The 24,802-nt window shown below is 39.0% G+C and overlaps 1 protein-coding gene across 1 annotated transcript; it reads right to left on the minus strand.

Moving 5' to 3' along the window:
• Positions 1-1,815: 1,815 nt before the first annotated feature.
• On the minus strand, positions 1,816-20,942 carry LOC121444896 (small nuclear ribonucleoprotein Sm D1-like). The gene is made up of 3 exons (XM_041646828.1): positions 20,888-20,942; positions 2,085-2,162; positions 1,816-1,961 (listed from the first exon to the last, which is right to left on the minus strand). Exons 1-3 carry the CDS (start codon positions 20,940-20,942, stop codon positions 1,816-1,818), a joined length of 279 nt encoding a protein of 92 aa, XP_041502762.1.
• Positions 20,943-24,802: the final 3,860 nt, after the last annotated feature.

A 24,802-nucleotide genomic window follows, 5' to 3' on the forward strand; every position in this document is an offset into this window, starting at 1 on the left:
ACTCTCTGCTTCCTGCCTGCAGATATAACATGAACAGCTGCTTAAGCCCTGATGCTGGACTGGCCCCAGCATGGAGGACTGTGGCCTTGAATTGTGAGTCAACATAAACCTGTTTTTCTGTCTAGGTGTTTATTCGATTAATTCAAACAGTAGTAGACAGACTTCACTTTTTGGGCTGCCAGCTCACAAAAAAATGACATGCAGGTTATTATTAACTATGAAAGCTTGGCCTTAGCTTAGGCTTGTTCCTAACCAGCTCTTATAACTCAGATTCACCCTTTACTTTGTACTGCCCATCCTGCTTTCTCTCCATCTGGCTAGGAGCCACCTTTCTTCTTTACCGAGCTCTCTCTGTCCAGAAAACCCTGCTAAACCTCCTAGCTATGGATCATTTAGCTATTAGCTTAGCAATTTATCTAATGGCCTAGCTATTGGCTGTTTAGCTTTTTATTAACCCTATCACAATGACACATCTTCCCCCAGTATGAAGGAATGAATAGTCCACAACAGTGACATTTTCTCTTCCACTTTAACTCCTGTATAACTCGTCAGAGCTAATAACAAGCACTAATAGAGAAGTTATTTTAAATAAGGCACTACCTACAAAAATGTGGTTGAGGTAGATGTTAGTATTCCTATTTTACAAATGATGAAAATGAGGCACAGAAACGTTAAGGAACTTTGCTTAGATAAGTCAGGGAGTATGTGGGAGGGTATATACTCAGATCCAGTCATTGTAGCTTCAATTCCCAATAAATTTAAGTTTAGACAGAGACGAAAAGTATTATATAAATAAAATCTTATCAGACATCACTTAATTAAAAAATTAAATTTGCAAATCTGCATATTCACTAGCTAGGCATACAGATATGGTACTTTAATAAAAGCTGATTTGATTAAGCATCCACACACTTTAGGACTCACTAATTATTCAGCCTTAGTTTCTTTTCTAAAAATAAAATAATAATGTAAGTAAAACTGGAGAGTAGTGATGAAAGTGGGCCCATTCCTCTTAGTTTGAGATTCTATATTGAAAAAAATACCCATCCTCTCTCCCGCTACTAATGATTGAACCCTCCTAACTTAACTCTTAACTTGATATGACGTGGTCATCCAGTTTACATGTGATAAGACCATAGAAGCTATTTCCAGTCACGTGTAAATGTATATGTGTATGTGATACCACCTTATCCTTCATCTGTCCGCAGCATCTAACACAGGTCTGTCAACAGTCACTGCATGTTCTCCTTGGTTATTGGTACTTGATGTTGGCCTGATCTGATCATTGATCTTGTCATGCCTTTGGTTTCCCTAAAAAGGGATCTTGTTGAAAACCAAAGGAAGCTTGACAGTGCCCTCGGGTCGAATTGCCACAAACACTTTTCCTATTCAATTCACTTACGTAGTGTGTGCCTTTGGCTACATCTACTAATCAGCACAATATTCATTTTGTTCTATCTTCAATTCAGCAATTTAGTAAGTATTGGCTAAACAAGTATGAAAATATAATAAAATACAAGAATGCAAGGTCATAACAATGTTAAGATAAATTTATTCATGTAGAGCCTTAACAGATTAGGCTGTAGTGTAGGCGGAGATTGCTCATTTGTTTCCTGGCTGCCCAGACCTGAAACCATCACACAGAAACTTTATTAATTACAATACTGTTTGGCCAATAGCTTAAACATATTTCTAGATAGCCCTTACATCTTTTTTTCATCCCACACTTAGGTTTATTAAAAACTGACAAACAAAACCTGTACAAAAAATATCCCCCAATTCCATATCACTTTGGAACAGTAATCTTGAAAGACATTATCGCCTAGGACCCCCTCTTCCTCTGCTGCAACCATGTCCTCTTCCTCTACCTCGGCCTTGACCTCGTCCTGCAACAGCTTCTCTCTTCTTAGATTTCACCTTAGGCTCAACATCCACAAGTAATGTTTCAAGAGGTAAGCTGTCTGGTAGAATAAAGTATCGAATGTTGTTTCCTCGAATACTCAATGTTTCCAACTGTACAGGGTCTCTGTTCCTCAGGGTCATTTCCACAGCTTTAAGATGTGTATTCATGCTAACATCTACACCTGCGATTGTTCCATGGACTTGTGTTCCATTCTTCAATTCAATGATTATGGTTTCATGACTCAATTTCATCAAAAAATCTCACAAGCTTCATCCTAGCGCTGCAGCCTCCCTCTGGACACGGAATTCAGGCCCCAAAGACTCCCAGACAAGCGGTATGAATGGCTGGAAGCTAGCCCTTACATCTAAAATTAACCCATTTCTATTATTCTATGTATATCATGAGGCTCGTGGTTTACCGGCAAGGTTCTGGGATGCATCCGGCTCCTTCAGCAGCTACATGGTGTCTCCTGGACTCTGAGTCCTCTTTACATCTCTCTACATCTCTGTTCAGATTTTCTGCCTGGCTTTATTCTGTTAAGTCATTGGCTGAACGCAGCCTCTTTATTAACCATTGGAAATAAAACACATTCACAGCATACAGAGGGGAATCCCATATCAGTATAATTCAGATGTTTTTAAATTTTTTTTGAAATTATAATATAATTACATCATTTTCCACTCAATTTCCTCTCTCCAAACTCTCCCATGGTCAGATTCTTAAGGGTGTTACCCCTGGATCCAGCAATACCACTCTTGGGAATATACCCAAGAGAGGCCCTAGCATACAACAAAAGTATATGCTCAACTATGTTCATGGCAGCATTGTTTGTAATAGCCAGAACCTGGAAACAACCTAGATGCCCTTCAATGGAAGAATGGATGAAGAAAGTATGGAATATATACATATTAGAGTATTACTCAGCAGTAAAAAACAAGGACTTCTTGAATTTTGCATACAAATGGATGGAAATAGAAAACACTATCCTGAGTGAGGTAAGCCAGACCCAAAAAGAGGAACATGGGATGTACTCACTCATATTTGGTTTCTAGCCATAAATAAAGGACATTGAGCCTATAATTCATGTTCCTAGAGAAGCTAAATAAGGTGAATCCAAAGACAAACACATAGGCATCCTCAGGAATATTAACCTTCATCAGGCGATGAAAGGAGACAGAGACAGAGACCCACACGGGAGCACCGGACAGAAATCTCAAGGTCCAAATCAGGAGCAGAAGGAGACGGAGCACGAGCAAGGAACTCAGGACCACGAGGGGTGCACCCACACACTAAGACAATGGGGATGTTCTATTGGGATCTCACCAAGGCCAGCTGGCCTAGGTCTGAAAAAGCATGGGATAAATCCGGACTAGCTGAACATAGCGGACAATGAGGAATACTGAGAATTCAAGAACAATTGCAGTGGGTTTTTGATCCTACTGCACGTACTGGCTTTGTGGGAGCCTAGGCAGTTTGAATGCCCACCTTACGAGACCTGGATAGAGGTGGGCAGTCCTTGGGCTTCCCACAGGTCAGGGAACCCTGATTGCTCTTGGAGCAGATGAGGGGGGGGGGGGAACTTGATCGGGGGAGGGGGAGGGAAATGGGAAGCGGTTGTGGGGATGAGGCAGAAATCCTTAATAAATAAAGAAAAAAAAAATAAAAAAAAATTTCAGACAAGAAGAACGAATCCAAGAAATCTATAGTTCAACATAAATACTCTCTTAGTTACTGTTCTATTGCGCTGCAGAGACACCATGACTAAGACTTAGAAAGGGAAGTATCTATTTGACTTGCTTACAGTTTCAGGGGGTTAATCTATAACCATCACGGCAGGGAGTATGGAAGCCAGCAGACAGACATGGGGCTGAGGGTTCACATCCAATCCACAAGTTAGAGACAGAAAGAGTGTGAGACTAGGCCTGGCATAGGCTTTTGAAACCTCAAAGTCCACCCTCAGTGACACACCTACTCCAAAAAAAGTCACACCTTCTCCTCCTTCTTTACCAGTTTCACCAACTAGGAACTAGGCATTCAAATATATGAGATCAGGAAGAAAAGGTCATGACAAAAATGCCTTTCTTTGACAAGGGTAAGAGTGGACCTATGGCAGAAGTACTACATACAAACAAACAAATATGGCATTAATTTCATCTATACAAAATCTCTTGATATGTACTATACTCACCAATTTTCTTGTTGCTGATAAAAAAAAATACTTGACAATGCAACTCCAGAAATGAAGGGTTTATTTTGACTTACAGTTTCAAGGGATATAGTCCATCATAGCAGGACAGTAGTAACAGCAGGAATATGAGGCAACTGGTCATAGTACATTTACAGTTAATAAGCAGAAAGTGAGGAATGCTGGTGCTTAGCTCACTTTTCCCTTTTCCCTTAGCCTAGAACCCACGGTAACTGGGGGTGGGCACTCTGAACATCTCAATTAATCTAAAGTAAACACTCCGTCACAGACATGTCAAGATGTTTGTCTCCAAGGTGATTCTAGATCATATGAAGTTGATAATTAATGCTAACCATCTCTCATTATTTTTAATAAATTCCATTTGGCAAAAATCAAGGGAAAAGATACAAAAGGAACACATCTCCAGTGCCATATGCAATGCAATAGACAAGAAGAATTTATCTTAACTATATCATTATTGGAATATGCTGATTTAGTCAAACAATATATACTGAATGTTGAAATTAAAGAAATTTGACACTTGATGAATTTTATGTATGAAATGAGTTCTGATTGTTCAGCTTATATGGATGAAAAATTTAATGAAGAAATTTTGGGGTTAGAGAATAAAATCAACTACAAACAAACAAAAACACAGATGTTTAACAAAAAAGTAGCAAACAATTTTTATGGATGAACTTGGAATGAAAATGTGCTTTTGTCTTGGTTCCCAAATAACACCAGTTATCATTGTGTTTAGCAGTCATGTGTATCAGTCAGGCCCTTTCAAATATGGTGCAAGTTCCATGAGAATCTAGAGTTACATGAAAATTGAAGCTTGGGATTACCAAAAGATTTTTCCCTGTCCTCCATGGAAACCACTACTCTGAGGCCAAACTGAATGTCAGTGAAGCCAAATGTCACTTAAGAAGACCCTAGAAAAAAGAAAGAGATTTGGTGTCAAAATTTATCTTCCTAGTTATGGTACTATTCACCTTCTTCTCAACTGCCTTTTGTTCTCTGAACTCTTGAGTTTGTACTTCTCGTAGTGCCTCAAGAACCCCAACTTCTTTCCTAAGCTAACCATCTCAACAACACTTTCCTCTTTAGTATTCCATCTCTTGGGATCTTGTTTCCTGATTTTCAAAATGAAAAAAAAAATGCTATAAGAGAATCTCCTAGTAAGGATAATTTAGCAAAGACCTTTTCAGTAAGAGTAATTTAGCAAAGTCCTTCTTAGTTTCTGCTCTAAGACAGGGGTTTTAGTTTAGTGGTAGATTGCTTGCTGAGCACAAACATGACATTGGTTTTCACCCTCATCATTGAAAAAAAAAAGGTGTTTCAGTTCCAGAATCACAATAAAATACATTAAAAGCTGTCTTAGAGTAACCTAGGTACTTGTGGATGAGCTACAGAATCCCCCTGAACCTCAGTTTTCACATTTCTATTTTGAGATAATAGTACTTGCATGGCTAGTTCACTGAGAGAAATAAGACAGATAAGTAAATGCTTGATTCTCAGATTTTGATACAGGTATCCAAGTTAAAGAGGAAGATAATGAATGAATTCTGATGGTATCTGTTTTATGGTACCTTTGAGTCATCAAGATAGTGCTGATCTCATGGGACATGAGAGTATGATTGGTTACCTGAGGCTGGAAAAGCAAAAGGAAGAAGGGATGGAGAGAAGTTGGTCAATGGATACTAAGAATTAGACAGAAACAAGCTTCTATAGGCAAAATGATTATAGGTGTATAATAGTTATGTATTATACATTTTTGAAAAATAGAATTTGGATTGAAAATATTGCTCAGTGGTTAGAGTGCTTACCATATAAGCATAAGTACATGAGTTCACCTATCCAGGGTCCATGTAAAAGATCAGGCAAGGCCACAAGTGTCTGTAACCTCAGCACATCAGAAGCAGAAACATGGGTCTCCCCAAAGCTGTTGTACAGCAAAACTAGTCACAATGGTGGGCTCTAAGTTAAGCAACAGAACTTGTCTCAAAAAATAAAGTGGATAACAATTGAGGAAGACATCTTGATCCAGATGTTGGTCTATGGGCCTCTTAGGCTCATGTACACATGCATACTCCACATACACATGAATATGTATACATATGTAGCCATCACACACAGACACACACACAATAAAGACAGAGGAAATAATTTTTTGAGTTTTTGCTATAAGAAAAAAATGTTTGGAAAGATAGCTATAGTTAATCTGATTTAAGCATTATACAACATGTATATGTATTATAACATCACATGATATCTCAGGCATAGACACAATTGTATGGTTTCTATGTGTTAAATTTTAAAAAAATGAAAATATAGTATTGTCTCTATGTCCACTGAATCCGAAAAAAAATGTTTCAGAGTTCAAAAATCTTTTAAGGTGAAAATAACAACCAAAATATAATTAGCCTATGATGATTCCATAGAAAGGATGGGATGATCGAGGATAAAGGTATAAAATAAGAAAATCAGATGGTCAAGGCTCTAAATAATAAACACATTACTGAGATGAGAGAGCTTGGCATCATAGACTATACCAGTAAGACAGCATATGAGAATCTGAGACAGGACAACCGTGAATTCAAGTCCAGTACAGAACACAGAGTAAAATCATGGAGACAGGGAGAAAGGGAAGAGGACTCAGCAGGAGGAAATGAAGAACAATCACAGAGAAGAGACAACAGTGCTGTCATGTCAATAACCAAGAGAGGCAAAATGTTGAAAATGGTGTATTCAACAGAGTCAAATACCACAGAAGTATCAACAGAGCTAAGGAGCAACATTGGTTTGTTGAATTTGACAGGGAGGAATCAATGACTTTATTTCAGTGTTCTATTGGGATCGGGGGAGAGAAGCCTATCTCCTAGATGTACATGTCGAAAGATTGCAAGTTTATTTGAATGCATTTAGAAACTGGATTCTCAGGTGACTCGTATAGCATGTTTCTTTTACAAGTGATTGGTAGATTCTAAAGAGGCAGGCATGGATATGAAGATCAGGACTGGCTACTTTCTCAGAGAGCACATAGATTGAAAGCTTTGTTAAAGCAGATTAAGCAAAAGCTAATAAATGAAAATGCTGCCTCCTACTATGTAAATGAAGAAGCTGTTTTGTGTACAGTGTGCTTAATAATGAATTAAAGCTTTAAGTCTCATGCCACACACACTGATTATAATATAGTACGGGATTAAATGACCATGTTTGTTTTAACCGCGATTTTTGCCCACCCAAAATACTAAGGTCCACAATGTAAGCCACAGGCTACTAATTAAGCACAGAGCAAGTACAAAGTACTCTTTTACTAATTTAAATTGAGTTTATTAAATAAGTGGGGCTGTACAGAACACAGCTCTATTACAGCCTAGAGCTCTTTCTCAGAAGGGCTTGTGCAAGAACTTAGACAAGAATCAAGTATAAGCTCATTGAAACGAAGAAATCATGTCTGCTAAAGTGTGTAGTTGAGAGAATTGGCAATACTAAGACTGATGATGAGCCAATTCAGAAGAACATGAGTACCTCTTCAAACTCACAGCATGTGAAATAAAGGATTAAAAGTACTCTGTAACACCCCAAACAGTCTGCAACCCATAAGCGAGATCTAAATGAAGATAAACTCATAATTAGTAAAGAAACACTTCCATTAGTAATAGCTGTTTAAAGACAAATACACAGCCTGAAACATAAGTTCTCCAAGGCTAAAAATGTCAAGGTTAAAGTTAAGTGCCAGTTTGTCACAATGTAACTTCAACAACAAAGGTAAATTTGTTAGGATTAGATTAGGAATATTGCAGGAATAAATCAAAAAATCAAAAAAGCATTGGCTAAACAATAGACAGGTTTACTTCCTCATGATTTTCTTTTTTGGTTTTTCAAGATAAGGTTTCTCTGTATAGCTTTGGTGCCTGCCATAGAACTGTTCTGTAGACCAGGTGGTCTCAAACTCACAAGCTCTACCTACCTCTGCCTCCCAAATGCTGGGATTAAAGGCATGTACCGCCACCACCTGGTTACTTCCTCATGATTTTGGTGGGTATTTCAAAGCTTCAGGTAGCTCTATGAAATCATCAGTCCTCATTGCTATTTTCTGGTCTATTATGTGATTTCAATCTTCAAGGATACATCATGGGTCTTTGAAGTTCCAATCACTATCTCCTCACTAGAAGGAAGAAAGGCAAAAGATTTTGTTTTCCACCAAAAGAGACAGTCTTAAATGTATCCACTCCAGTATAGAACTAAAAGTTAGTCTACTGCTCTTCATTATTTGCACATATGAAAGGAAGAGAGTCTTTTATCCTGGGTAGAAATGTATCTATATGGACTTCGCCCCCACTACCCTCTTTTGGCGCGTGGCATCGCCCAGCGCAGCCTATCTGGGCGCTGGGTCCGAGTACCCGGGGCTCCCGGGCGGGCAGCAGTTCCTTTGTTTCTGTGGCCTGCCTGCACCAAGCGGGGTAGGCGCTTTGTCTGCGAGCTGCCCAACCAGCACGGAGGCCTGATCTTTCGGCGCCAGGAGACCCAGCATTGGGGTGAGTTTCTGGCCCACGGCGCCAGCCTGGGACGGGGAGCTCGGGGGTTTCTTGGCCCCCTGTCCTGCTTGGGCTCTCTGCAGGGCCTCTACTCCCCGGGTGCTGCCTCTTTCTTCCTGGCCCACCCAGCTTCCGTCCAGAGCCCTCCCCACTTCGCCCCCACTTCCCTCTTTTGGCGCGTGGCATCGCCCAGCCCAGCCTATCTGGGCGCTGAGTCCGAGTACCCGGGGCTCCCGGGGGGCAGCAGTTCCTTTGTTTCTGTGGCCTGCCTGCACCAAGCGGGGTAGGCGCTTTGTCTGCGAGCTGCCCAACCAGCACGGAGGCCTGATCTTTCGGCGCCAGGAGACCCAGCATTGGGAGAGTCAACATTGGGGAGAGACAGCGTTTGGTAGGCAAGGAGACCTAATCCGGTAAAAGAAGATCCATAGGGAGCATTTGGAAGAAGAGATGGGCCGACGTCAAGGCAAGAATTCGCCCAACAAGCTGAAAAGCAACATGAAGCTACCAGAAACAAGCGACCTCACAACGGGAGGACAAGAACCCCTTAATCAAGAGGAAGGAGAAAAGATTGACTTCATGAAAGTGATTGACACCCTTAAACAGCATGTAAAAAACGCCCTTATAGAAATGGATGAGAAATATAACAGAAAGTTTGAAGAATTGAATAAATCAGTGAATGATACCCTAGAAAACCAAGGAAAAACAATCAAACAGATAATGGAAACAGTTCAAGACCTGAAAACTGAAATGGAGGCAAAGAAGAAAACACAAACAGAGGGCCGTCTGGACATGGAAAATCTAGGTAAACGAATAGAGACTACAGAAACGAGCATAACCAGCAGAATACTAGAGATAGAAGAAAGACTCTCGGATTCTGAAGATACCATAGAGAAAATAAACACACTGATCAAAGAAAACAGCAAGTCCAACAAACTCTCATCACAAAACATTCAGGAAATATGGGACACAATAAAGAGACCAAACCTAAGAATAATAGGAGTAGAAGAAGGAGAAGAAGTGCAGCTCAATGGTCCAGAAAATCTATTTAATAAAATTATAGAAGAAAACTTTCCCAACCTAAGGAAAGATTTTCCTATGAAGGTGCAAGAAGCATACAGAACACTGAATAGGCTGGATCAAAAAAAAACATCCCCTCGCCATATAATTATCAAAACACAAAGCATACAGAATAAGGAAAGAATATTAAGAGCTGCAAAGGAAAAAGGCCAAATTACTTATAAAGGTAAACCTATCAGACTTACACCTGACTTCTCCATGGAAACCATGAAAGCCAGAAGGTCCTGGATAGATGTACTGCAGAAACTGAGAGACCATGGGTGCAAGCCCAGATTACTATACCCAGCCAAGCTTTCATTCACTATAAATGGAGAAAATAAAATTTTCCAGGATAAAAACAAATTTAAACAATACGCAGCCACAAATCCAGCCTTACAGAAAGTAATTGAAGGAAAATCACTAACCAAGGAGTCCAACAATGACCACAATAACTCAGACATCTAGAGACCCTTCACCAACACAAAACAAAGAAGGGAAACACACAAACTCTACGACTAAAAAAAAATGACCGGAGTTAACAACCACTGGTCATTAATATCACTTAATGTCAATGGACTCAACTCACCTATAAAAAGGCACAGGCTAAGAGATTGGATAAGAAAACAGGATCCAACATTCTGCTGTTTACAAGAAACACACCTCAACCACAAAGACAGGCACCTACTCAGAGTAAAGGGCTGGGAAAAGGCCTATCAAGCAAATGGACCTAAGAAACAGGCAGGTGTGGCCATACTAATCTCTAACAAAGTTGACTTTAAACTTAAATCAATCAGAAGAGATGGAGAGGGGCATTTTATACTCATAACAGGAACAGTTCATCAGGATGAAGTCTCAATCCTGAACATCTATGCCCCTAATATAAAAGCACCCACGTACATAAAAGAAACATTGCTAAAATTCAAGGCCGCCATCAAACCGCACACACTAATAGTAGGAGACTTCAACACTCCTCTCTCACCAATGGACAGGTCAATCAGACAGGAACCTAACAGAGAAATAAGAGAATTAGTGGAGGTAATGAATCAAATGGACTTAACAGACATCTATAGAACATTCCATCCAAATAGGAAAGAATATACCTTCTTCTCTGCAGCTCATGGAACCTTCTCGAAAATCGACCACATAGTCGGTAACAAAGCAAACATCCACAGTTACAAAAAAATATTAGTAACCACCTGTGTCTTATCAGATCACCATGGATTAAAGTTAGAATTCAACAATAATGCTACCCCCAGAAAGCATACAAAGTCATGGAAACTGAACAGTCAACTATTGAACCATAGCTGGATTAAGGAAGAAATAAAGAAAGAAATTAAAGTCTTCCTGGAATTCAATGAAAATAAAGAAACAACATACTCAAACTTATGGGACACTATGAAAGCAGTCCTAAGAGGAAAGTTCATAGCACTAAGTGCCCACTTAAAGAAAACAGAGAAAGCTCACATTGGAGACTTAACAGCCCACCTGAAAGCTCTAGAAAAAAAAGAAGCAGACTCACCTAGGAGGAGTAGAAGACTGGAAATAATCAAAATGAGGGCTGAAATCAACAAAATAGAAACACAGAAAATAATACAAAAAATCAATGAAACAAAAAGCTGGTTCCTGGAGAAAATCAACAAGATTGACAAACCACTATCCAAGCTAATCAAACGGCAGAGAGAGAATTTGCAAATTAATAAGATCAGAAATGAAAAGGGGGACATAACCACAGACACAGAGGAAATTCAGAGAATCATTAGATCTTACTACAAAAGCCTATATGCCACAAAATTGGAAAATGTAAAGGAAATGGATACTTTTTTAGATAAATATCATATACCAAAGTTAAATCAGGACCTGGTGAACAATCTAAATAGACCTGTTAGTCGCGAAGAATTAGAAGAGGTTATCAAAAACCTCCCTACCAAAAAAAGCCCAGGACCAGATGGTTTCAATGCGGAATTCTACCAGATCTTCCAAGAAGATCTAATACCTATACTCCTTAATGTATTCCACAAGATAGAAACAGAAGGGTCATTACCAAACTCCTTTTATGAAGCCACAATTACTCTGATACCAAAACCACTCAAAGACTCAACCAGGAAAGAGAACTACAGGCCAATCTCACTCATGAATATCGACGCAAAAATCCTCAACAAAATACTGGCAAATCGAATCCAAGAACACATCCGAAAAATTATCCATTATGATCAAGTAGGCTTCATTCCTGAGATGCAGGGCTGGTTCAACATACGAAAATCTATCAATGTAATCCAGCATATAAATAAACTGAAAGAAAAAAACCATATGATCATTTCATTAGATGCTGAAAAAGCATTTGACAAAATTCAACATCCATTTATGTTAAAAGTCTTGGAGAGATTAGGGATACAAGGGTCATACCTAAATATAATAAAAGCTATATACAGCAAGCCGACAGCTAACATCAAATTAAACGGAGAGAAACTCAAAGCCATCCCACTTAACTCAGGAACACGACAAGGCTGTCCACTCTCCCCATACCTCTTCAATATAGTGCTTGAAGTTCTAGCAATAGCAATAAGACAACATAATGGAATCAAGGGGATTCGAATTGGAAAGGAAGAAGTTAAACTTTCGTTATTTGCAGATGATATGATAGTGTACATAAGCGACCCCCAAAACTCCACCAAAGAACTCCTACAGCTGATAAACAGCTTTAGTAATGTGGCAGGATACAAGATCAACTCCAAAAAATCAGTCGCCCTCTTATACACAAAGGATATGGAAGCAGAGAGGGAAATCAGAGAAGCTTCACCATTCACAATAGCCAAAAACAGCATAAAATATCTTGGGGTACATCTAACCAAGGAAGTGAAAGATCTATTTGACAAGAACTTTAAGGCATTGAAGAAAGAAATTGAAGAGGATACCAAAAGATGGATGGACCTCCCTTGCTCTTGGATTGGTAGGATCAACATAGTAAAAATGGCAATTCTACCAAAGGCTATTTATAGATTCAATGCAATCCCCATCAAGATCCCATCAAAATTCTTCACAGATCTGGAGAGGACAATAATCAACTTTATATGGAAAAACAAAAAACCCAGGATAGCCAAAACAATCCTATACAATAAAGGATCTTCTGGAGGCATTACCATCCCTGACTTCAAACTCTATTACAGAGCTACAGTAATGAAAACAGTGTGGTACTGGCATAAAAACAGAGAAGTCGACCAATGGAATCGTATAGAAGACCCGGATTTTATCCCACAAACCTATGAACACCTGATTTTCGATAAAGGAGTTAAAAGTATAAAATGGAAGAAAGAAAGCATCTTCAACAAATGGTGCTGGCACAACTGGATGTCATCTTGTAGAAGAATGAAAATAGACCCTTATCTATCACCGTGCACAAAACTCAAGTCCAAATGGATTAAAGACCTCAATATCAGCCCGAACACACTGAACCTGATAGAAGAGAAAGTGGGAAGTACCCTACAGGAGCTGGGCACAGGAGATCGCTTCCTATGTATAACCCCAGAAGCACAGACATTAAGGGCAACATTGAATAAATGGGACCTACTTAAACTGAGAAGCTTCTGTAAAGCAAAGGACATAGTCAATAAGACACAAAGGCAACCTACTGATTGGGAGAAGATCTTCACCAACCCCACAACAGACAAAGGTCTGATCTCCAAAATATATAAGGAACTCAAGAAACTAGACTTTAAAATGCTAATTAACCCAATTAAAAAATGGGGCACTGAACTGAACAGAGAATTCTCAGCAGAGGAAGTTCAAATGGCCAAAAGACACTTAAAGTCGTGCTCAACTTCCTTAGCAATCAGGGAAATGCAAATCAAAACAACTTTGAGATATCATCTTACACCTGTCAGAATGGCTAAAGTCAAAAACACCAAGGATAACCTTTGCTGGAGAGGCTGTGGAGGAACGGGTACCCTCATCCATTGCTGGTGGGAATGCCATCTTGTGCAACCACTGTGGAAGTCAGTGTTTCGGTTTCTCAGGAAATTCGGGATCAACTTACCCCTGGACCCAGCAATACCACTCCTGGGAATATACCCAAGAGATGCTCTATCATATGACAAAAGCATTTGTTCAACTATGTTCATAGCAGTATTATTTGTAATAGCCAGAACCTGGAAACAACCTAGATGCCCTTCAATGGAAGAATGGATGAAGAAAGTATGGAATATATACACGCTAGAGTACTACGCTGCGGTAAAAAACAATGACTTCTCGAATTTTGCAGGCAAATGGATGGAAATAGAAAACACTATCCTGAGTGAGGTGTCCCAGACCCAAAAAGATGAACATGGGATGTACTCGCTCATAATTGGTTTCTAGCCATAAATTAGCGCCACGGAGTCTACAATAGGTGAACCTAAAGAAGCTAAGTAAGAAGGTGAACCCAAGGAAAAACATATAGTTATCCTCTTGGCTAAGGGAAGTAGACCCAATTGCCAGGGAGAAAATTAGGAGCTTGGGGGTGGGGTGGGATGGGGGTAAGGGGAGATGGGGAGAGAAAAGGTAGAAGGGAAGGAGGGGGGATTTGGGGAATCAGGAGAATTGGGATAAAGGAAAGGTGGATAGGGGAGCACGGAACCACAATTCTTAGTTAAGGGAACCACTTTAGGGTGAGCAAGAGATTTGACCCTAGAGGGGCTCCCAAGTGCCCAACATGAGGTTCCCAGTTAGTTCCTTGGGTAGCTGAGGATTGGGAACCTGAAATGACCCTATCCGAGAGCAATACTGACGAATATCTTGCATATCATCATAGAACCTTCATCTGGTGATGGATGGAGACAGAGACAGAGACCCACACTGGAGCACTGGACTGAGCTCCCAAGGTCCCAATGAGGAGCAGAAGGAGGGAGAACATGAGCAAAGAAGTCGGGACCACGAGGCGTGCACCCACCCACTGAGACAGTGGAGCTGATCTACTGGGAGCTCACCAAGGCCAGCTGGACTGTGACCGAAAAAGCATGGGATAAAACCGGACTCTCTGAACATGGCGAACAATGAGGGCTGATGAGACGCCAAGGACAATGGCACGGGGCTTTGATCCTACTTAATGTGCTGGCTTTGTGGAAGCCTAGCCAGTTTGGATGTTCACCTTCCTAGATATGGACGGAGGGGGGAGGACCTAGGACTTACCACAGGGCAGGGAACCTGGACTGCTCTGTGGACTGGAGAGGGAGGGGGAGAGGAGTGGGGGGAGGGGTAGAAGGGTGGGAGGAGGGGGAGAAGGGTGGGAGGAGGGGGAGGGAAATGGGAGGCTGGGAGGAGGTGGAAACTTGTTTTTTGTTTATGTTTTTTTTTCTTCTTTTCTTAATAAAAAAATTATTTAAAAAAAAAAAAAAAAAAAAAAAAGAAATGTATCTATATGATGATAGGCGTTATGTGCTTGAGGAAAAAGAGCAGACATGTAAGAACAAGTCAAAGCCATTGGTGATGGGCATCTATCTATTCAGTGAATTCATCCTGAAAGAAGTTTAAGATTCTGTCTAATGCTTAGATTGTATGAGACCATACCAGCTGTATGCACCAACATCCCTTTCAACATAGTTTGTCAGCAAAGTGGCAAGACTTACTTTACATGTACCCTCACTGTTGCTTTATCCAGCATCCTGCATTCAATTTTCTCTGTTCTAATCACCAGAATAGCTTCCTTTTTTCTATATGTACTTGGATTAATGTAGTGCGAGAAACTATTAATCTTATTGGCTAATACCTTCTCTCTTCACAGAGTCCCCTAGGAAATAAAATATAGTGTAAGATAAGCAAGTTTTAGTGAAAATAATTGGTTAAAGAGAGACATGCTAGCTAGGGGCAGTTCTTCTGTATGGGAGAAAAGCCACAAAAGCTTTCAAAGAAGCCAAGAGAATAACAATTCATTCAAATATCAAATAGAATTGCACATTCGCACTGTATGTCAGACACCTTTTAAATGCTGGAGATAAAGGAGCAAACACAATTGGCATTGATTCTGGCTTCATGGCACTTATAATTCAGAGATGAATAAGGTATTTGAAAAGTCTTAAAAAGCTAAGAAGATGGTTCTGTCAGTGAAATGCTTGCTATGCATGCATGAGGAATTGTGTCCAGTCCCCTTGGACACATACAAAAAGCTGGTACAGTGACATGTAACTAGAAACCCAGTGCTGAGGAGGTAATGGCAGGAAAAGCTCTGGAGTGTGTCTGTCTGAGCTCTGGGCTCTATGCAAACCCCGTATGAGGAAAATAAAGGGAAGAAACATCAAATAAAGTGAAGTAACTTCAACCTCTAGGTTCCAAATAAGTGCATACATGTGTGTGCACACAAATACGTGATGCATAAGCACATCCATACAAAAATAATCATACAAAAATTAAGAAATGTTGTGACTGGTGACATTAGGCCAAAAGCCATCAATAGTCTAGTTATTTGGACTTTTTGTTCTGTAAAATAAAATTAGAGGCTAAGTGTGATGGCATACTTGTGTAATTCTGGTACTCCAAATGTGTGGGCCATCCTTGGCTACAGCAAGTTCAAGGCTAACCTGTGCTATATGAGATCTTGCCTCAAAAAACGGAACGGAGAGAGGGAGGGACAGGGAGAGAAGGAGAAACTGGGTTATAGAGGCTATTCTGAATATATGAGGAACACTGACCTTGAAACTATTTTCCTCCTTGTGTACTGCTTTGTGATTTCCTTGAGCTCACCATTTTCCAACCCTGCTTTCCATAATCCTTCCCTTGCCTTGTGTCGGGTTATGTAGCACCGTGTCAACCCACTGTAAATATTACTCCATTTGCAAGTATAATAACAAATTCCAGGCAACTTTGCTTTTCCATATTGTCTGACAAGAGGCCATTATTGTTTTAAATTTGTACTTACATACTGCAACATTTTGCATTTTGCGTTTAATCATTGTCACATTTTAGGGATGGGCAGTGAGCTCAGGACAACAACTGGTGTTATGCATGTGGACCTGAACTAGTATCTGTAGGACAGGATGTTGTCCAGACAAATATAGCCTTCTGTGAATCATAACTCAACGATCTTAATGTGCTTTAAGTCCTTCCAGACTATTCAGCATCATTATTTTATACTTCATTTGCTTGACATTTGTAACCACTTCAAGAAAAACCAAGCAATCACTGTACTTAAAGGAATTCTCCATTTTCGAGAGGGTCGAAAAATGGAAGGGAGAGAGGGAGGGGCAGGGAGAGAACCTAATTCTAGTAGCCTTTTCAAAGTATTCTGGCTCTTTCCATTCATTCTGCATGTTTTGTCCTTTGAAAAAATAAGCAGTCTGGACTTAACTATTCTCCCCTGTGATTTTCCAAAAATTAGCATATTTCTCTGGGTGAACTGTAGGATATTTTGAACAAAACCAGATCCTTTGCTTTTGTGATTAATAACACTAGATCTTTTCTTTCCATAATCCTTCTCTTGCCCTGTGTTTTTCTGCCTTTGCTTCCCCCTCTTGGTGGGTGGGGGCAAGCTCAGACTCTCTAATTTCTTAAATTATTTTACAGGCTAATATAAAGGCATTTTCAAGAAAGTATATAATGTACTTTAAGTATACTTATTTCCCTCATACCACTCCATCCTCCAGATTCACCTACCCTTCCTTCTCTCATCAGTTACTTTATTCCCTCAACAGTTGCATATTGTGGTCTAACCCATCCTCACTCACACACTTACTCTAGGTCCCCTACTCCTTTTTGCTACCAGCTAACCATATGATCTTGGTCACCCTATTGAATTTTTTGGATGATTTCCAATCCCTTTGGGAGAGTTGATACTCACCACCTAGTAAGGGTACAATGGAAGTCTTTAAAACAATACCACCCACTATAAACTTTAGAACATGGAATGAGATAGTAGTCTACCTCTCTGCTCCCTGAGCCTCGTGCCATGCAAAAGTGATGTGTTCCAAGACCCCTGTCCTTAGACTAATGTCCTCTGTCAATGTGACCATTCTAGTGAGGTAATGCATTACCACTGCCATATAATGTGTCTGCATTTCAGATGAAGTTTCCTCCAGAGGAATGTTTCAGTTTCAATTGAGCTGATTCCTGAACATGTTAAATAGATCCCTTCCCGGCATTTTCTATCACAGTTCACTTCTGCATCCATGTTCATCTTGGCACTTAGCATAACTTGAGGTGAATAACTCCTGTGCTCGCCTGCTCTGTTATTCTCTCTCTCTCTCTCTCTCTCTCTCTCTCTCTCTCTCTCTCTCTCTCTCTCTCTCTCTCTCTCTCTCTCGTGCTGTATACTCCAGGGGAAAGACCATATTTCTTTTCATTGCTACTGACTTTCCAGACCATATTAAAGTCCTTAATACATAACAAATGATCAATATTTAAGGTATATAATGGTGGGGGAAGTTGGGTGGATAGATGTCATAAGTGGAAAAATAATTGAATGACTGAAAATATTTTAATGGAAAAGCCAGGCACAATGAACAAGTGATATGATGTTTGAGAGAGACAGGTTACTTGTCCCCTCAAATTGAATAAAGATAGAGTGGCTTAAAGAGAAAGGGTAGAAGAAGGATTGACTAAGTAGAGAAAATAGATTCATTACAATTGAAGATTGGGTGTAAAGACGTTGTTAAAGAGTATTAACACAAAAAAATCTCCCGAAGACTATGCTGATCATCCAAGCGTTTTCACAGGAAAACACTATAAAAGACCTGGCAACACTGCCTTCTCCTTGCTCCTTTTGCCTCCCTGCCTAGAATCTAGAGTGACAGCCCAGCTGCTTTGACTCCCACACTCTAGCAAGAGTCCTTAGCTTCTGAAGTGAAAAATACACCGCCACCAACCTGTCACAGCTGAGGAATCAGAAAACAAGTTAGGTTTCTGAGCTGTCGGGTTGAAAAGGATTTGCAAGCGCCTTCCCACCTACTCTCTGCTATGAAGATGGATTTCCAAAGGTTTGAGAAAGATTTGTACTATGGCTTTAAGGTTTACAAAATGCCACCATCCGAAGAGTTTGAATTATTCTTTCCCTGTATTTCATTTGTAATGTACATTTGCCAGCATAAAAAGTATTAAAAGGGCATTTGAACAGTAATAAGACTCTTAGCACTTATGAGCAGCTATTTCCCTTGGAATATAGTTGTTATGCTACCAGAAAATGACCAGTAGCAAATTAGCTTAACCCCTCATCTGCCAAAATCTATTGTCACTTAGAATGGATTTAGGAATCTAACTAATTGGTTTCTAAAAGATGCAAAATTTAAAATTTTCTACTAATTTTTATCTACTCATTCTGTCATTTTCTCCCTCACTCCCTCCTCATTGTGAAGGAGAACCAATACACAAATCCCTGAAGCCAGTTTTAACTCTAGTTTTACGTTCTGTAACCTATGGTAAATCAGTTAGCCGTCTTTGAGTCTTAGTTTTATCAAATGTAAAGGGGAGAACAATACCAGAGATTTTGTAATTAAACACCCAGGAAAATACACAATATAATCCTGACATATCTTAACTACTTTGTGAATGTAAGCTGGATTACTACTGGAAGTTACTTTGGAAACTGAGCACCCTACTTTACTAATTAGAAACTGACTTCAGATTACAGCTAATATTATTAATGATTAGATATATAAGTGATTGAGTCTTTGTTTCTTGTTAACACTAGCTTTTATTTGCTTTGTTTATAGACAGAATGGGAGAAATTTCCAATCAACCAACAATGCTATTACCACAAATACCGGTTAACAATGTTTTGCTATATTTTGACTTCTCAAAGTAGTTCCAGAAAATTTAAACTGCAAAACCCAAAACATTCAATCCATAGTTATTTTAGTTTATTGTTCATCTTCAAACAAGAAGATTCTTGGAAAGAGACTATCTCCTGCAAGTGAAAACTTGACACTCAGCCAAGACTTAATTCACAGTCAATAAAGTAATACCCCGATGCCTAGGTGGATGTGCAAATTTTCTCCACATGATAAATAAGCAGAGTACGGTTTCTATCAAATCAATCTTGTCCTGAGTCATTCCTTCTCTAATCAATAAATATGGATGTGAGCTGAAATATGAAGTCGATAGATGCAGTGTTACATTCACTTCAAACTCCCTCAACAAACGTACCTAGTATTTTTTCTATTATTACCATAAAATTCAAAATACCCAGTTTTTTCTTTTTCTTTTAACTAATACTTTAAAGGAAAAAAAATATGTTCCAGGGTTTTATAAACGGGTCTTTCTTGGATCTTGTTAGAAATCCACACAAATCCTCTAACCCAGTCAATGTGATAGCTATAATTACATTGGAACTGTACTATAAAGCAAAATTGAATTTGAGGCAACATCTATGAAAAATGCACTGTTAAAAATTATTGCTGGAGCCAGTTGTGGTGGGGCACATCAGTAGGATTTGCTGAAGGAGCCAGAGGCAGGAGGATCACGAGTTTGAGGACAGCCTGGGCTACACATTTATAAAAAAAAATTTAGTGCAGGGGTATTTTAGAGATTGATGAGAAAGTCTAAGGACTTGAAGGTTTTTAAATAATGTGTGAAACGATTGACCATTTTCCACCCAAGTCCTCCCATTGCCTTCCTTAATTCATTCATCTCTACAAAATGTATGCATGTATACATAAACAGGCAAGCCTCATCAAAGCCTTCAAGTCTTGACAAAGCAATATTTGCACAACATCCCTAGAAGTTTCTTTTGAAAAATGGTTTTGTTGTCAAACTTCCCTTTAAGTGTTTGTTTATGTTTATACCCAAGACCCAAACTGCTGTCAACCTTTGTCAGAGGGGCTTCATTGTGTAGTGGTAGTAGTCAATACAGAGACTTAAAACCGGTTAACATGCTGAGGACAAAAGTGACTGTGAGAGTTGAGCAATAAATATGACTTTTGTCTGTCTGTCTGTCTGTCTATCTCTCTCTCTCTCATACACACACACACACACACACACACACACACACACACACAGACACACACCCTATCAAGGCTCTGAAAACATCTCAGAAGAGGGGACAGGAAGAATATAAGAACCACAGGGTGGAAAGGAGTGCTGTCAAATTCTGCCCTCTAGACATGACATGATGATAGCACTCATGAACTTATACATGCATGAGAGCTGTACAAGATTAAGTCAATTCAACAATCCAGCATGGATATAGGAGGAGTTCATGAGGTCACCCCCCCCCCCAGCTGAAAAGCTATTCATAGTTGATACCTGCTAAAAATGTGTCACTTTTTTCCTGGGAGTTGACCATCAGTATGTTACCCATGTTGTAATAAATGACCCTGTACCCATATTGTAGCACTAATGGGACTCAGTGGATTAAAGTAAATAAATAGGACATGAAGTTGAGACAGAGATGTTATAGGGAGACCTGAAAAAGAGTTGAACAGAGAGGTCAAAGTTTGAATATAAACAAAGAACACTGCATAAATATGTGAAAATTTCAAAGAATAAATAAAGTTATTTAAAAGAAAAAAATCAGTGAATCTATAAATTTAGATAGGAAAAAATGTACCTTTGTCAGACAAACCTTTCATTTAGTATTTGTTTCAACTAGGAATGCAGAGTCAAAAATAACATGATTATCATCAGTCACTGTAATTTTGTCACCAAAAGACCATAAGAATTTCTATACCATATTACAAGTATTTTGGATATCTCAAATATTCATTTTCCTTTGGTTGCTTCAAAGGTATCACGACTTTTAAACTCTCAGTATACCTTACTATTTGAGAAAACATACCTTCTGCCTCTTTTTGAAAATAATTGTTTTAATGGATAACAGGCCCTTTTAATCACATATATACTGCATGTGGCCGCTTTCACGCTGAAAAAAAGCAGAGCTAAGTAATCCCAATAAACTGCATTGTCCACAAGATCAAAATATTAATTATACATCCCTTTACAGGAAAAAAGAGGTTTACAACTCCCAATTTAATCTGTTACTATGAAGGCATGTGTATTATTCCTATTTCTATCTTCAAAGTAGTTTTCAACTATTTCAAAACAATTAGTCTCTACGGATTTTCTCTTTTTTGTTAATCTGAGAAAAGCGTCATAAGTTTCATTAAACTGACAAAAATGAATTTCAAGCTCTATTCTTATCCACATACATTTACGCTTTGGGGACCATTTTGCCCTCAGCAAACAGATTTAACTACTTAACTATAAATTTCCTTTACCTCTTCATTTAATTTGACTGTCTCTTATGCTGTCTTTCTGTGAGTTATTTTGTTAAATATTTCACCTCATAAATGTGTTTTGAGTGTGCTCTTTGCAACAATTGAGGAAATAGCAAAGAAAACAGATGTAACCCAACCCTTAAATAGCATTTTCTCCATAGGAGAGACATATTAAAAGAACTAAATAAAAATAGTAATTCTAAAGTTTTTGTTAAGCATTTTAGAAGAAACAAAAATGAAAAGGAATAGACTTTTTTAACTAAGTAACTAGAGAAAGGCTCACAATCTACCTTTTTATATTGTGCCCCCTTAGTAGTGCTGAAATCACAGTTACTATGTAACCATGCCTAAGTAAGAATATACATGCTGTTTCTTGATTTCTACACTGATATTTGCTTATTGGGGTGGTGTATGTGTGTAGGTCACAGGATAACTTTGCAGAGAGGCTTCTGTTCTTGCATAATATGAGTCCTGAGGATTATTCTCAGCTCATCAGGTTTGGCAGCAACCCCTTTACCTGCTAAATGGAAGTTTCTCATCAGTCCAGAAACCCACTTTGGAAGCAGGTAAGAGAATAAGGCATGTTTGAAAGCAAGGATAGGGTTAGTAGGCAGAGAAAACAGCTACTGCCAAGCCCCCAGAGGAAAGAATATGCCTCCTTTCTTCCAGAAGGAAAGAAAATGTGGGTACTGTAAGAGTAATCCAGTAATCTAGATAGTGAATAGAAGATAAGATCAAAGGGTAGTGAAACCAGGCATTTTCAGCCCTTCCTGGCTTTCAGATTCTCCAAAAACTAAAACAACCTTGAGAAATCAGAGCTATAGCACATATTTTCCCTTCTAAAGATATAATTTATTTAGGCCCAGACTTTAGTACTTTTTAAGGATTTCTAGGTGGTTCTGATATGTAATAATAGCTAAAAATATTGGAGGAGATTGGTACGGCATTATATAGATATTAGCTTTGCTTAAAGTGAGATGAATATCTGAATAGAAACGTTTTTGATAAATCTTTGGTTTTTAGAAGGATTGGGCTGCTTTAGGTTGGGATGAAGGAGATTGATCAAGATACCATTACAACAATCCAAGCATGCTGTGGTGAGATGATCAAAGCTGGTAAAATAATAATTATCTTTTGAATAACAAATTATTGATTGTTTTTAGTGGGAAGATTTTAAAAGAGGGGAAATTCAACAATAATGTTAACACTTTTGACTTGATCACCTTTGTAGTGGTTTGAGTAAGAATGATGCCCTTAGCCTCATATATTTGAATACTTGGTTCCCAGTTGGTGGAACTGTTTGGGAAGAACCAGGATGTGTGGCTTTGCTGGAGGATGTGTATCACTGGGCATGGGCTTTGAAGTTAGCTCTTCATTGCCAGTTAGCTCTTTCTGCCTCCTACTTGCAAATAAGGATGTAAGATCTCAGCTACCGTATTAGCATCGTGCTTGCACACTGTCATGCTCCCCATAATGGTGGAATAGACTCTAACAATCTGTAACTGTAAGACAATAAACTCTTTATTCTATAAGTTGACTTGCTCATGGTGTTTTATCACATCAGTGTGAAACTAACTAAGAAAATGTGGAAGATTGAATAGCCATAACTGTAGTGGGAGAATCTGATTGTAGGGGACATGTCAATACTTACAGTTTGGGAGATGTTATGTTTTAGATTCCTATTAGACACCCAAATGGAGCTTTCAGTGAAAAGGTTGCCAGCTACACTCTGCAGTTTGAAAGTGATTTGAACTGCAGGCAATATTTTTGAGATCCAATAATATGACACATGCAATTTCAGAAAGTAAAATAATGCTGCTAAGGGAATGACTGTGAATAGAAGTTAGAAATAGTCTAGCATTCTGATATAGGGAAGCCTAGAATTTGAAAAGGAACCAAGAAAAGAAAGTAGAAAAACAAAACAAAACCTTGGATTGATGAAGAAAATCAAGTATCATGTCCTAGAGGACAAGGGAATGATCTCCTTTGCTAACTAGAGCTGAAAAGTCAAGTAGTAGGAGACCTGAGAATCAGCCTGTGCATGGAGCAATGAGAAAGTCACTGGAGAACATAATGAAAGCAATGTTAGTGACGTGGTGGAGGAACAGTATGCCTGGTGTAGATGAGAATGAGAGGAGAATAAATGAAGACAGAATGTAGAGGACATTTTTTTCAGGGAGTTTTTCACTCTAAGAAAAATCGTCTTCTCAAATTAAATACAACTGATTTATTTGAAGGTTCATGAGAATAAATTAGCACAAAGGGAATGATTTTTTAACACAAGAGACAGAAGAGTTAGTGGGAGAGTTAAATATATTTTAAAACGACTCAGACTGCCTTGGTTCAAACCCTGACTGTACCTCTTCCAAGTCTGGGGCGTTTGGGCAGTATCTTCTCTGTGTCATGGCTTATGTATCTATGTATTTATGGATTGCACATCCATGAATTGAACCAACTCTGGATATGAAATATCAAAATTTTTTTCTGGGCTGAACATGTAGCAACATTTTGTTGGATTGTTCCTTAAATGCAATATAATAACTATATACACAGTGCTTACATTGTATGTCATAGTTTAAGTAATCTGCAGATAATTCAAGTGTGGCTGGGAATGGTGTCACATAACTATAATCACAACTCTTAGGCAGCTGAGGTGTGTAACATAAGGGCCTGCTTTGTTGAGGGTTTCTGTCCTCCTACCAGGTCCCACAGCCCAACAAGCCCCAAAGAAATCACACAGAGAGGTCTATATTTGGTTGTAAACTGATTGGCCCATTAGCTCAGGCTTCTTATTACCTCTTATAACTTATGTTAACCCATTATTCTTATCTATGATAGCCACATGGCTCAGTATCTTTTTCAGTGGGGTAGATCACATCCTGCTTCTTCCATGGTCTGGGCAGGACTACAGAGGAAAGGGCTTCATTCTTCCCAGAATTCTCCT

The sequence above is a fragment of the Microtus oregoni genome, unplaced genomic scaffold (genome assembly GCF_018167655.1).
Source record: "Microtus oregoni isolate MIOR12 unplaced genomic scaffold, Mior012 000146F_ref0000122, whole genome shotgun sequence".
Taxonomy (NCBI): Eukaryota; Metazoa; Chordata; class Mammalia; order Rodentia; family Cricetidae; genus Microtus; species Microtus oregoni.